Source organism: Pelophylax lessonae, assembly GCF_965119305.1.
Source record: "Pelophylax lessonae genome assembly, chromosome: 7".
NCBI classification, from domain to species: Eukaryota; Metazoa; Chordata; class Amphibia; order Anura; family Ranidae; genus Pelophylax; species Pelophylax lessonae.
In genome coordinates this window covers 232530100-232543470 of record NC_138774.1, presented here as the reverse complement: position 1 = coordinate 232543470, position 13371 = coordinate 232530100, and the positions used below count along the sequence as shown (strand labels likewise).

The 13371-nt window shown below is 45.8% G+C and overlaps 1 protein-coding gene across 1 annotated transcript in view; it reads left to right on the top strand.

Annotated features, from left to right (window-relative positions):
- The window catches only part of WNK3 (WNK lysine deficient protein kinase 3), a 255126-nt gene that overhangs the window by 193516 nt on the left and 48239 nt on the right, over positions 1-13371 (top strand). The window contains exons 18-20 of the mRNA XM_082264431.1: positions 639-1435; positions 6817-7048; positions 7468-7595. Of these exons, the coding sequence (XP_082120557.1) occupies positions 639-1435; positions 6817-7048; positions 7468-7595 (1157 nt within the window). The remainder of the gene's footprint in view (positions 1-638; positions 1436-6816; positions 7049-7467; positions 7596-13371) is intronic.

Below are 13371 nucleotides of genomic sequence, written 5' to 3'. Positions count from 1 at the left end.
TTTTCAGCCTGTGTCCTCTCTCCCTGGCGCCAGCATCTTTTACTCTGTGACAGCTTGCGGCTTCACAGCCGGGTGCCCACTGCGCATGCGCAGCTACAGGAGGTTGGGGGTGGGGTGGAGAGAGGAGAACTTTCGATTACCTAGGCCAGTGATGGGCGAACCTTGGCACTCCAGTTGTTTTGGAACTACATTTCCCATGATGCTCATGCATTCTGCAGTGTATTGGAGCATCACGGGAAATGTAGTTCCAAAACATCGGGGGTGGGGGGGCGCCAAGGTTCGCTATCACTGACCTAGGCAGTCAGAGCGGAAGTGGCAGTAGGTACCTGTCAAAATCGGGTACCCGCTCCCTCCTCCTCACCAAAAGCTCCATTTTGGAAACAGGAGCTGGGGAGGGGGGTCTTAAGGCAGAACTTCCTGTTTTGGGTGGAGCTCCGCGTTAACAGCATTTGTTTTTCTCTAAGTTTAATTCCACTTTAAGTTACAAGCCTAGACCTATGCATTTTTGTAGTTTTTGCAGAAGATTGTTTACACATTTAATCTGTGCATGATGTTGTAATAAATAATGTATTGTGCTAAGATTGGAAAATGGTCTTATGTGGTGTCTTTTTTTTTTTTTTTTTTTTCCCTCCTAACAGGAGAATATATTGAATCTGATAGCCATAGTCTCCCTGGGGATTCTTCTCTCACTGGGCACAGCTGCTCCGGTCAGGCAGAGCACTCTGCTCTCCCCACTTCAACAGATGGCCAGGTTTCTATCACAGAAACTAAGCCTTTGGCATCCACAGCTCCTGTGCCCTCTCCTGCAAATGGCACATCCTCACAAACATTGCACACCAAGACAGAGGGTGATGTCCCAGGGAGCAATATTGCTGTCTTACCTGAAGGTCAGCAGATAGGCTTACAGCTCTGTAGTGATCAAGATGTACAAGTAATGAATGGGTCAACGTGCATGGCGGAGACCCTTGCTCATCCCAATTCTGGCCCCTTACCTGCCCAAAGTACTACAGGTTTGTCCTTCGGGCTGGCTTTGTCAGACAATGGAACCCCTCCAGATGGACCTACATTTGCTCAGACACCTGTCTCAGAATCATCACTTGCACATTCTGCTTCAGTTCAGGAGTCTGACACAGAAGGTCCCCCCAAACGAGACTTTGCAGACAACCGCATCAAAACTCTGGATGAGAAACTGAGAACCCTTCTTTATCAGGACAGCTCTGCCAGTTCATATGCAGACAGTCAGAAGGAGACGCAGAGCACAGAGTCTCCTCTTTCTTCTTCTGCTGAAGATACCCTGTCTTGTCCTGCCCCCGAAGCCTCAAATGTGAATACTGGCAGCATTCAGGCTACACCAGAGGAGGCAGAACCTATTGATTCCATGGTAGCCAAAGATCCTGACGCTGTCATTACTGTACCTGATCAGTTGACGCCATCTGTAAGTAGTGCTCCTCTTCAGACTCTCCTTCAAAGATTAACATAGTGTTATGTGCTCATTTGGTAGGTCGTACATGTGTGGAACCATTTACAAAAAATTGACCTGTTTTTGAATACACTTCTTTCTGAGCATGTCCTAGCAGCAGGCTAAATCGCAACAGAACAGACTGGTTTAAAGGGATAATAGAAGCTTTCCTTGTGTTTTTTGTATTAGTTGTAATAATACAATGTATTGTGGTGTCCACTGATTCTTAATTGCTAAGATGAATGAAGAGTAAGAAAAGGAAGAGAAGGAATTATAAAATATGAGGCTTTTTTTTTCTTGGGGAGGAAATGCTCAAGGTTTTCTGCAGTGCTGCTTGCTTTACTTAAAGTCGAGGCATTATGTTTATGACATTTCTGCAAAGAATCAGCAGCCAATATGACTAAAATGACTGTTAACATAGATTAAAGTAAAAGTTCACCCTAAAACTAAAATCTGTAAATCTACTTGCATCTACAGTCTAAGACTAACCTATCTAGCCTTGTTAAGAAGAACATCAGAAGATTCGCTATACATACCTTTTCTGAAGCCACTCTGGTCTGGTCCCATGCTGAGCTGTCAGCAGCGGCTTATCTGTGGAGGCGGTGTGAAGAGGAGGCAGCCGATAACGGAAGCCCCACAGTCTCTGGAGACCGGACCAGATTGGCTTCAGAAAAGGTATGTATAGCGATTTCTTCTTTACAGCACTAGATAGGTTAGTCTTAGATTGTGGATGCCAGTAGATTTACAGATTTTAGTTTTAGGGTGAACTTCTACTTTAATGTTAACATTTGAGTATAGGTCTACTAAGCCAACAAATTTTTCTGCGTCTTTGATAAATTCACAATGGCAGCCCTCCTGATATTTTTTGGGTGGTTTTACACGGGATAACATTTTTATTTATGTATATAGGTCGTCCAAATTTCCCATGTTGGTTGAGTAATGCCTCCTGTGTAGTTAATTTTCTTCTTTTTTCATTGCAGGTAAATAATGATTCCAAGCAGAAGTAACGTGCGGTCATTGAGTTCTTGATAAAGGAGGGATGCAGGCTGTCCGACATCCACGGAAGAGTACATAGAATACACCATTGACCAGAGCAATGTCTTGTTATTGGTGACTCTTCTCAGCAGTCAGCATTATGTAGCCTTCTGTGAATGTCAGACAGCCTGCACCCCTCCTTTATCAAGGACTTAATGGCGAAACATTGCTTCTGCTTGGAATCCATTATTTACCTGCAATGAAAAAGGAGGAGGAGTTACTATAGGGGAAGAGAGACTCTATCAACATGGGAAATTTGAACAACCTATTTAGGTTTATACAAAACTTATGCCCACTTTTGCATTACTTTTGTTACAGCCCTTATATAGTTATTTATCTGATTCTAGAAATGTTTTTTGTTTTAGACTGGAATAATTTATACAGCCACTTTGCTTCTTTTGGAGGAAACTTGAGGGTTTCCTGATAGAGCAGATTAGCAGTAGAAGTAAGCAGTTTAACCCCAAATGGTTTTCTCTGATTTTGGAGCATAAAAATACAATTTATAAGGTTTTCTGGTAATGTATGTGATCCTGTATGGACAATGCAGGTTTGTTATAATCCTATACCCCCGGCAATGAATTTCCTTTGCTTTGTTTGTTCACCCCTTCACTCCAGAAGCCAAATGAAAAAATGCCCAGTGCTTCCCGGTATGAAGAGACATGTGACTCATTCCATACCTACTCTCTAGCCTCTGATCATTTTGCATAATAAATTAGGTTCAGGGGAATGGTACCATATTGTATCTATCAGGAAATCTTCATACGATTGTGAGCTCTCCAGCATTTTACAGACATCCCTAGCAGGCCCAGCTGTCACTCAAGTGATACTCCGTAGTATTCCCCTTCATTCGTCTCCTGGCTGCTACTTAAAAGGTTATGTGAGCAGTGGAGGTGTGAAGGAGAGCTGGGCCAGCACAGAGAGTAATTAGAGAAGATGGCTATGACATGCAAGGAGGAAGGTGGCTGTGCTTGGAAATTGGCTCTACGTAAAGTAGTCAAACCTCTTTGATATTGTGTCTCTAAATTTCAGCGCTGCTATTACTTCTTATACCCAAACCCAGTAGCCACCTTACACTATCATATGTTTCACACATATAAAAATACAAAATATATAGAACTTCAGAGGCACAGAGCAACTCAATAATAAATTGTTAATAGAAAGGAAAAGCACTGCAAGTGAGCATTGTAAAAAGTCCTTAAAGTCACACCTCTTTGCAAAACCCTGTAAGAAGGTGTATGACAGCCTTAGCCCAGGCTCCAACTAGGCCATGCTCCCAACGCGTTGCACTCCGCCCACGGAGCTTAGTCATGGGACTAATGGCCCGTACACACGATCAGAAAATCGTACGAAAAATACTGCTTTGGAAGTGATTGTACAATAATCTGATCGTTGGTACACAGCTTTCTAGAACCGATCACGGCAGGTCATCTTACATTATCCGTTGCGACAAGCACTAAAATATTTCTCGTATGATACCAGAGTGTACAATTTTTTTTTTCTTAATCCGTACAGTTGTCCGAAAATTCACAACAACACATTACTTCTGAATTTTTATTGTTGTACGAGAATTTTTGTCACGTTTTTTGGTATGAGACTAGCATGCAAAAAAAAAAAAAGGGCAATAAATCGTCCGATAATCTCATCGTGTGTACCAGGCATAAGCCCAATAACTAAGCTCTCTGGGGGGAGTGAAACGCCCTGGTTGAAGCTGAGGCTGTCATACACCTTCTTTACAGGATTTTGCAGATATGTGCGACTTCCTGGACTTTTCCATTGGAAGTCTAGAGCTGGGACAAGCTCTGTCCCTGTCTGCACTCCAAGCAGTTGCTACATAGGAGGACCTGGTGCAGCCCTGAGCAGCACCTGTAATTTTAGATCACACTTGGTTTTGGTTGCAGGGTTCTGCTAAGCCTTCACAATACTCTAAGAATTGACCCTAAACCTAATGTATCCCTCAATAACTAAAGCTACCCTATCAAAAGAAATTAGGAGCAGAGAGCCCTCATAGCAGATCAACATGTATTTTTTTTTAGTTGTCACGTCCAAAAACATGGAAAAATTAGCATGTATTGCAAATAGCGTAGACCTGTCCCTAACCTTAACCCTTATCCCAACACTTCACCCCTAAAGCTGCTTACTGAAAGCTGAACTCCTGCAAGTCAGCAGCAGTACAAAAAAGTGCAGGCAGTGAAGTCCAATTAGGTACTCTGACTGTGAGAGGAGAGAAGCACACAGAGCAGCTATGCCCACTCCTCTCGCTTCTGCTTATTCACAGAAGCCTTTGTATTTTGTAAATTAATTCACATAATACAACAGCTTCTGATAATGGGCAGAAGGAGAAGAGGGGCTGGCATAGCCAAAAAACCTGTGAGATGTGAAAAATAGAAATAAGTCTACCAGGTGGCATGCCCCTCAGGCTTAACTCATGGTATGCCTTCAGTTTTTACAAAGTGGCTGAATTCCTGGAATTCCACTTTAACAGTACTGAAGGTGTCTGATGTCTAATCCTGTACCTAAATGCTACATCATTGATAATTTTCCAGTGACAGCAAATGATTTGAGTGGTCACCCTACATCTTGTCTGAGGGTATTGTGAATACTATGAAGTCCTATGAATTGGAACTCGCTCCCCCTTTAATTACTCAGAATATCCTTCATCCCTGCAAGATTTTCAAGCATTGTACTAAAGATATACAAAATAGCAAATTAAAAAAAATCAAAGCGCACTCAAACGTGTAGAAAATATAAATGAAAAGGCGATTGAGTAACATTTCTGCATCTTTTACACATTGGAGCATCAGGTGTGCTGCTTTTTACATAGGGCAGTCTCACATTGTGTCATTGTAAGTGCATTATACTTTATTTGTATTCCTAAAGCCTCCACTCCGGGCAAAATAAAAATTATCCTTTGCAGTGGGGCTGCGCTAGCACTGCAAGGTTTAATTGCTCATTTTGTCTAGAGCCCTGGGGGGCAGCTCTCCCCCCACGATCTGTCAGTGGACTGTCCCTCGCATCCGATGAAGGGCTATGGATCCTGCTCTGGTTTTGATGGCATCAGGACCCTAGATCGGTGGAGTGTAGGAGTGCAGGTTCTCTGGGGAATTGTCTAGCAATGGGGAGGAGGAACAGAGAATCAGGGAAGTAATTGAAAGACCAGTGGTCTCCAAACTGTGGCCCTTGAAGCTAGAATTGATTCTTTACTTGCCTTTACCTGGCCCGGATGCACTATTCCATCCATTATTCACAACAGCGAGGCATAATTCCTGCTACTAACACCAACACTATGCCTCCCAATGACACCATCAATGAGGCACAATTTCTCTCACTGACCATAACAATGGGGCACAACTCCTCCCACCTACACCAGGGCATTTTCTTCTACCACTATCCACCACTATCCACAGCCTGCGCCCCCCCCCCCCCCAAAAAAAAAAAATTTGAAAGGACACTGAACTGGCCCTTTTTTTTTTTTGAGTTTGTAGACCCCTGCCCTAGACAAAAACAAGCAATTAGATAATTTATTTGCCCAGATTTGAGCTTTAAAGTGGATTAAAACCCTCACATATACCCAGTGAAGTGAACAGACTCTGATGATACACAGGGATTAAACCATTCTCCCTACATAAATTTTACATGCATATCTGCTGTCTTCAGCTATATATATTCTATAGAAAGTGCACATCCTTTTAGAAATGTTCTCAGCCTGTTCAGCACTGGGAGTGTTGTGTTGGTATACACTGTGTGACAGCTGATTGGAGGAAATGCACACACCCACTCTCCACATTGGCAGAGGAAGGAAGACATGTGCTGTGAATAGACCAGCTCTCTACTAATCTATTAATTGAACCCACCCAGACTCACAATTCAGCATGGTTTTATCTCAGTTTACAGAGAATTTGTCAGAAGTTATCATGCTGATAACCGAAGAACTGCACAGCAGAAAGCTTTGGGACTTAGGGCTTTGGAGAGAGATGAGAAAACACTGCAGATATATGTGCCTAGGTCAAATTTCATGAATCTGGTTTATATCCACTTTAAATCTTCTGCACAACCCAGTGCACCTTGGTTTTGTTTTATTGTGAATAATTGTAAAAATATTCGGGTTACCTACATTGGTATACTGTGGCAGTATTTTATGTGCTTTCATGCATTGAAACACAGGAAAATAGTGATAAGCACAAAAAATGTTTTCTAAACAAAACAAAAAAAATGTATGTGTAAATCTCTAAAATCCCTACGACTGTTCACCAATGTGCTTCACAGTAACAGAGTCTTACATGTTCCTGTTTGCTCTTTTTCTTCGTTTCTTCCACCTTACCTAGGAAAGCTCTGAAGAGGCCTGGCACCCTGGGAGTTCTCATGCCTGCACCAAGCGCTCTTTGGGCAGCGGAGCCGCGCATCTACAGACAGGAGGTGGATATTTTGGCCTAAGCTTTACTTGTCCTAGTCTCAAAAACCCTATTAGCAAGAAACCGTGGGCTCGCAAATTAAAAAGCTGGGCATGCAGGTTGCGGCATTCCAACAGCTTATTCAAGAGGTCAAGAGTCCGCCAAGGTAGTGTTGCTTACAGTTAGGCCCCGTACCATAGGAAACATCCCTTTTGGTTATTTCCGTACGTATATATTTCTTTTTAATGCGTTACCTTATTATTTTTGTTTTTTACTCATCCTCAGAAATGTTCCTCACGTCTCTTGCTCCCTCACTTTGCCTTTTTTTTGTGTTTGTCCAGCTTTGTGTCTTAAAAGGCACAGTTGTAAGAGCCCTGGGCTTTCATTGCTTTTTTTTTTTGTCTTTCATGTGTTACCACTGGTTTCGGCCTGAGCATGGCTATGTGTATTATCAACTGGAAGCCGCACTCGTCGTTGTATTCTTCTGCCCTATACCCCCTTTATTTTGGTAGGAGGATGTAAATAACTGAATTTACTGAGCAGCGTGACCTGTTTTTGTCTTTTTTTTTTTTTTCTCTCTATTAGCTGATGACGATGGCACAAGACGGGAAGTATCTGATGCCACGCAAAGGGTTGTAGAAGCACTGGCTGAATGTGCCTTGTCCGAGGGGACTGCCTCTGGAACCAGTGCCTTCAAGCGTGGGCGGTTTCAGGTGTGTAGCCCGAATGTGTTAACCAACAGCAGTCTGCATATGCATGGGAATTTTACCTGATCAGTTGTTTGCAGTTTTATGACAACCAATCACAATGGTCAGGTGATTAGCCCTTCTTTCCCACCCCCTGGCATTCAGAACTTTTTAAAGGGCGGCCGGGGTGGGCAAGAAAGGTTAAAAACGTAATGTTCAAAAGGCAGAAGTTTTTTTTTTTACCTTAATGCATTCTTTGCATTAAGGTTAAAAAACATTTCTCTATCGCTCATTGACAGACGTAGTCTTCTTGATTCTCAAGAGCTGGGTTATGTTGTCTCCGCAGGAGTAGGACTAGGCAGAATGACAAAAACGTTCTGGCTCCACCCTAGGGGGCAGTCCCTGAGGGTATATCCTCCCTCTCTCTGCTACAGGGAATCAGTTTTTTTCTGTCTAGTCAGGAGTAAGGACCTAAGTTCCTTGCTGGGATCTTTTGGTCCTGGCAAGACTTTTTTTCTTTAAGAAAAAGACATTTTTTAGGTAGTTTTCTCCAGTGTTTTTTTCCTGTGAGATCTTCAAGCAAAAATGCCGGACTGGGCGACACTTGTGGTCACCCCAGCCGGCCTACGAGCGCGTGCAGACCAGGCATTGCGCTTGGTCGGCCGCGACATATTCAAGTAAGTATGCGGGGCCGGGCGACGGGCTGGATGTGAGATCCAGTGGTCACCCCGGTTTCTGCCTAAAAGCGCGTGCAGACCAGTGCGCTGAGTCGGCCGCGACGGAGTCCCAGTAAAGGGACTGACTTTGCGAGTTAAAAGCTCGCTTGGACGCCAGGACCAGAGAGTCGAGGCGTCCACAAACCCCCACCTCGGTGGAGAGGGTATTATGAAGAGAGGGTGCCTGTCGGTTCGGTATGGTGAGTAAAACGTTCCCTTTTTTCCTCATTTATGAGGCAGTATATATTATGGGCCCCTCCATATATGGTCAGTATATATCTGACACTTACAAGTCCCCCTTGTAATACAGCATGTGTTTGTGGGAAGTGGACTTGGTTCAAGAGCTAACACTCTACCCAGCAGACTGTAACATTACAGCAAACATAGGAGGTATAATCCTACCTTATGTGCAGTGTATCTCTGTAGATCCATATGTCACCTCTCAGCAGAGTGCAGGTGGATGTGCTGGGAAGACGATATCGGCGGTCCGCCGCCATTTTGCCGTAGACCGAATGCATGTATGTCCTCAGGTCACGCCGGCCGCCATGTTTTTGGAGTCTTATGTCTCTTCTATGGGGGCGGCCATGTTTTGTGAGCCCAGCTTCCTCGTGGAGGGCTGGGAACGCCGGAAGGCGTACACAGGGGGCGGAGCCACGCCTTCTGCCCGGGAAAAAGCAAACAGCTCCTTCCAGTCTGTGTAAGACAGACGCTGGCTGCAGTTTGTTGGAAACTGCACTGCATCGGTTGGTGAGCCTTGGGGGTCCCTCTCTCTCTCTCTGGGATCGAGAAGCAGGTACTCTGAGGGGCGCTATTGCGCTAGGGGGAGACACACAAAAAAAAAAAAAAGTTTTTTTGTTTATTGCTGGCAAAAGTGTCCTGTATTAACATGGACCCTGCCACTCATGTATCTCCTCCGGATCCCCTCGAGGGGTCTGCGGGATCCTCCAGCACCCCATTGACAATTGAATCTTTGTCAGCCATTATGGAAACTTTTGTGTCCCGGGTGGAAGTGGCTTGTCAGGGACAGGGCGCAAGAAAGCGACCCCCGCCTAACCCCTTATTATCTGAAACCTCGGATTCAGACTCTGAGCCTATTTCTGCAGTTGCAGGTACTTCATCTGGTATTGGTGTCTCGGGTCCTGTCTCTTCAGACAGTGAGGAGGATGTTTCAGCATCTGCCATAGCCCGAGAGGAAGCGTTGGTAAACGCACTCATTGTATCTGTTCAAGAGACTTTAAGGTTACAGGGTATTCCATCAGAAATAGCTGAAACTGAGATCCCTTTTGGGACTAAAAAGCGCATCAAAGTGGCAAAGGTTTTTCCATTGCCCAAATGTTTTGGCAATCCAAACGATGAAGAATGGCGTCTGCCAAAACGCACTTTTAATATTTCCAAACGCATTGACAGGCGTTATCCGTTTGAGGAAACCCTTATTAAGAAATGGACAGAACCACCTGTGGTGGATTCACCGATTGCTAGATTGAATAAAGCCACGGTTATTCCTTTAGAAGACGCTCCGTCTTTTAAAGATCCAGTGGATCGCAAGATAGAAGCTATGTCTCGCACCATGTTTTCCTTGATTGGATCAGCTTTCAGGCCAATAATTGCTATTGGTCTGGTTTCGCAGGCTGTAACTGAATGGACCAAGTGGTTACGCCGGGACTTAGAAGAAGTCCCTCAGGCGGTATCAGATTTGTTGGAACAAATGATACAGGGGTTACAGTTTGTATGTGATGCGGCGTTAGACGCCACTCCATTAATGGCGCGAGCATCAGTCTCAGCAGTGGTTCTCAGGCGTACACTGTGGCTAAAAGGTTGGATAGCCGACCAAGGTTCCAAAAAAGCATTGGCTAATATCCCCTTTTCAGGAGAACGTCTATTTGGAGCCAACTTAGATGAGATCATTAAGGATCTCACCGGTGGTAAAAGCACCTTTTTACCGCAAAATTTTAAAGGTAGAGGAACTCGTCAAAGACGAGGGCCTTCTTTTTCTGCTCACAAGAGGTTTTTTCGTCCAGCGGGTGAAAAAACTAAGTCCTCCAAGGTTCCTACAGGAGGCGTCAGGGGTCGTTGGTCGGGCAAGCAAAAGCCCGCCCCCTCCAGACCTGAAGATAAACCATCCAAAGCCTGAAGGTGCGCCCCCACCCATAACTGGGGTGGGGGGACGTCTTCGCCGGTTCCCGGATCCATGGCTTTCCAGAATCCCGGACAAATGGGTTTGCGAAGTCATAAAGTCAGGGTACAAGATCGAGTTTCGATCTCTCCCACCGGCGCGATTCTTCCCTTCCAATATCCGACTATCTCCGGATCGTCTAGAAGATCTGCGGAGAGCAGTCACAGATCTACTACAACAAGGAGTGGTAGTCCACGTTCCTTGGATAGAACGGTTTCAAGGGTTTTATTCAAACCTGTTTACAATACCCAGGAAAGAGGGCAAAGTGCGTCCAATTCTGGACTTAAGAGCACTCAATTCTTTCGTCAACATAAGAAGATTCAGAATGGAGTCCATTCGCACGGTAGCAGCCTTCCTGCATCCAGGGGATGTCCTAGCGTCCATAGACATCAAGGACGCCTATCTTCACATTCCCATTTTCGCAGGACATCAGCGTTTTCTACGCTTTTCCGTAGAGGAGAACCACTATCAGTTTGTGGCGTTACCTTTCGGTCTCGCCACGGCTCCGCGGGTCTTCACAAAAGTGTTGGCCCCAATGTTGGCACTTCTGCGCCAAAGAGGTATATCGATTCTAGGTTTCCTAGACGATCTTCTGCTTCATGCAGAGTCTCCTCAGACCTTGCTACAAAACATAGAAATTACTATGATTTCTTTACAGGAATTCGGGTGGCTGGTAAACCAGCAAAAGTCTTTTCTGGTTCCCACCCAGAGGCTCGAATATCTGGGTCTAATTCTAGACACAGTCAGGACAAGAGTGTTTCTTCCGGTAGGGAAACTTCGAAAGATTCAATCAGCAGTCCAGTTGTTACTGTCCAACAGCTGGTCTTCCCTTCGGACTTGCATGAGGGTTCTGGGGTTGATGGTGGCTTCATTCGAAGCAGTCCCATTTGCCCAGTCCCATACCCGAATTCTTCAGCAAGAGATTCTCCTCAGATGGAATCGGAATCCGGAATCCCTGGACAATCAGATACGATTGAACAAACAGACCAGAGAGTCTCTGGTTTGGTGGCTTCGGTCTCCAATGCTCAGCCAGGGAAAGTCATTTCTGCCAATATATTGGACGATAGTGACCACGGATGCCAGTCTATCCGGATGGGGAGGAATTCTCGGTCAATTATCTGCCCAGGGACTTTGGTCCCCGGAAGAATCCAGATTACCGATAAATGTATTGGAACTGAGAGCGATCAGACTTTGTCTGATTCACTGGACCGAGCAGCTCCAGGGCAGCCCGGTTCGGATCCAGTCGGACAATGCCACGGCCGTGGCTTATGTCAATCACCAGGGGGGCACCAAGAGTGTCCGAGCGGCCAAAGAAGTGGCTTGCATTCTTCGCTGGGCGGAACGATTTGTTCCAGCAATCTCTGCGGTGTTCATTCCGGGGGTGGAGAATTGGTAGGCAGATTATCTCAGCCGTCAGACCCTGGATCAGGGGGAATGGTCCCTCCATCCAGACGTTTTCCACCAGTTGTGCCTACGGTGGGGCACCCCGGATGTGGATCTGTTGGCATCACGATTCAACAGGAAAGTTCAGAGATTCGTGGCTCGCTCCCGCGATCCTCTAGCAGAAACCGCAGACGCACTGATCGCCCCGTGGGGGCAATACCAGCTAATATATGCCTTCCCTCCTCTCGCGTTACTGCCAAGACTTCTTCGCAGGGTAGAGGAGGAAGGAATCCCAGTAATCCTGGTAGCTCCGGACTGGCCTCGTCGAGCTTGGTACGCCGACATGGTCAGACTGGTGGCGGACGTCCCGTGGAGACTTCCTCTCAGAGAGGATCTACTGTCTCAGGGACCGATCTTCCATCCTGCTTTACGATCGCTGGCTTTAACGGCCTGGCTATTGAGACCCAGGTGCTGAAGGACAAAGGTTTGTCAGCTTCAGTTATTCCTACTCTAGTTGAAGCAAGGAAAGCGACTTCCAGAAGCCATCTTCTTTCAGAAGCCTTTGGCTACTCATTTCTTGGTGCGGAATTTCATCCAGGGGGTGCGACATCTGGCTCCGCCAGTGCACGCGCCGTTACCCCCCTGGGATCTTAATTTAGTGTTGTCGGTTCTTCAGAAACCTCCCTTTGAAGATATTAGGGAGATTCCTCTACCCACGTTGTCCCAGAAGGTGGCCTTCTTGGTGGCTATTACTTCTGCACGCAGGGTGTCAGAACTGGCCGCATTATCTTGTCGTTCACCATATCTGGTGGTTCATAGAGATAAGGTGGTTCTTCGTCCGAATCCATCCTTCCTACCAAAAGTAGTTTCAGAATTTCATCTGAATGAAGAAATTGTATTACCTTCCCTGTGTCCTAAGCCCAGTCATCCTCGGGAATTTGCTTTGCACTCCTTGGATGTGGTCCGGGCGATCAGGGTATACTTGAAAACGACAGACTCGTTTCGCAAGACGGATTCACTTTTTGTGATCCCAGATGGACCCAAAAAGGGGTTGCCTGCATCTGCCGCGACCATTTCCAGATGGATCAGACAGACGGTAGTACAGGCTTATTCTATTAAGGGTCGGGAGCCCCCGTTCCCTGTTAAGGCGCACTCCACTCGGGCACTTAGTGCGTCATGGGCCTTTCGCCATCAGGCGTCAGTGGTCCAGGTGTGCAAGGCGGCTACCTGGTCGTCGGTGCATACCTTCTCTAAACATTATAAAGTTGATGTAATGGCATCGTCTGATGCCTCATTTGGCCGCAAGGTTTTGCAGGCCGCAATTTGAGGAGACCAGTGGTCTACCTCGAGGGTTTTTTCCGTTGGAAAATTTTTCTTTAGTCTCATTCTTTGTTTATAATGAGCCTTTAAAACTTCTAGTTTGGCACCGGTTGGGCCTACTAGATTGGATTTGATTTTGTCAATCCCACCCCTCATTTGTGGCACTGCTTCTGGATGTCCCAGCTCTTGAGAATCAAGAAGACTACGTCTG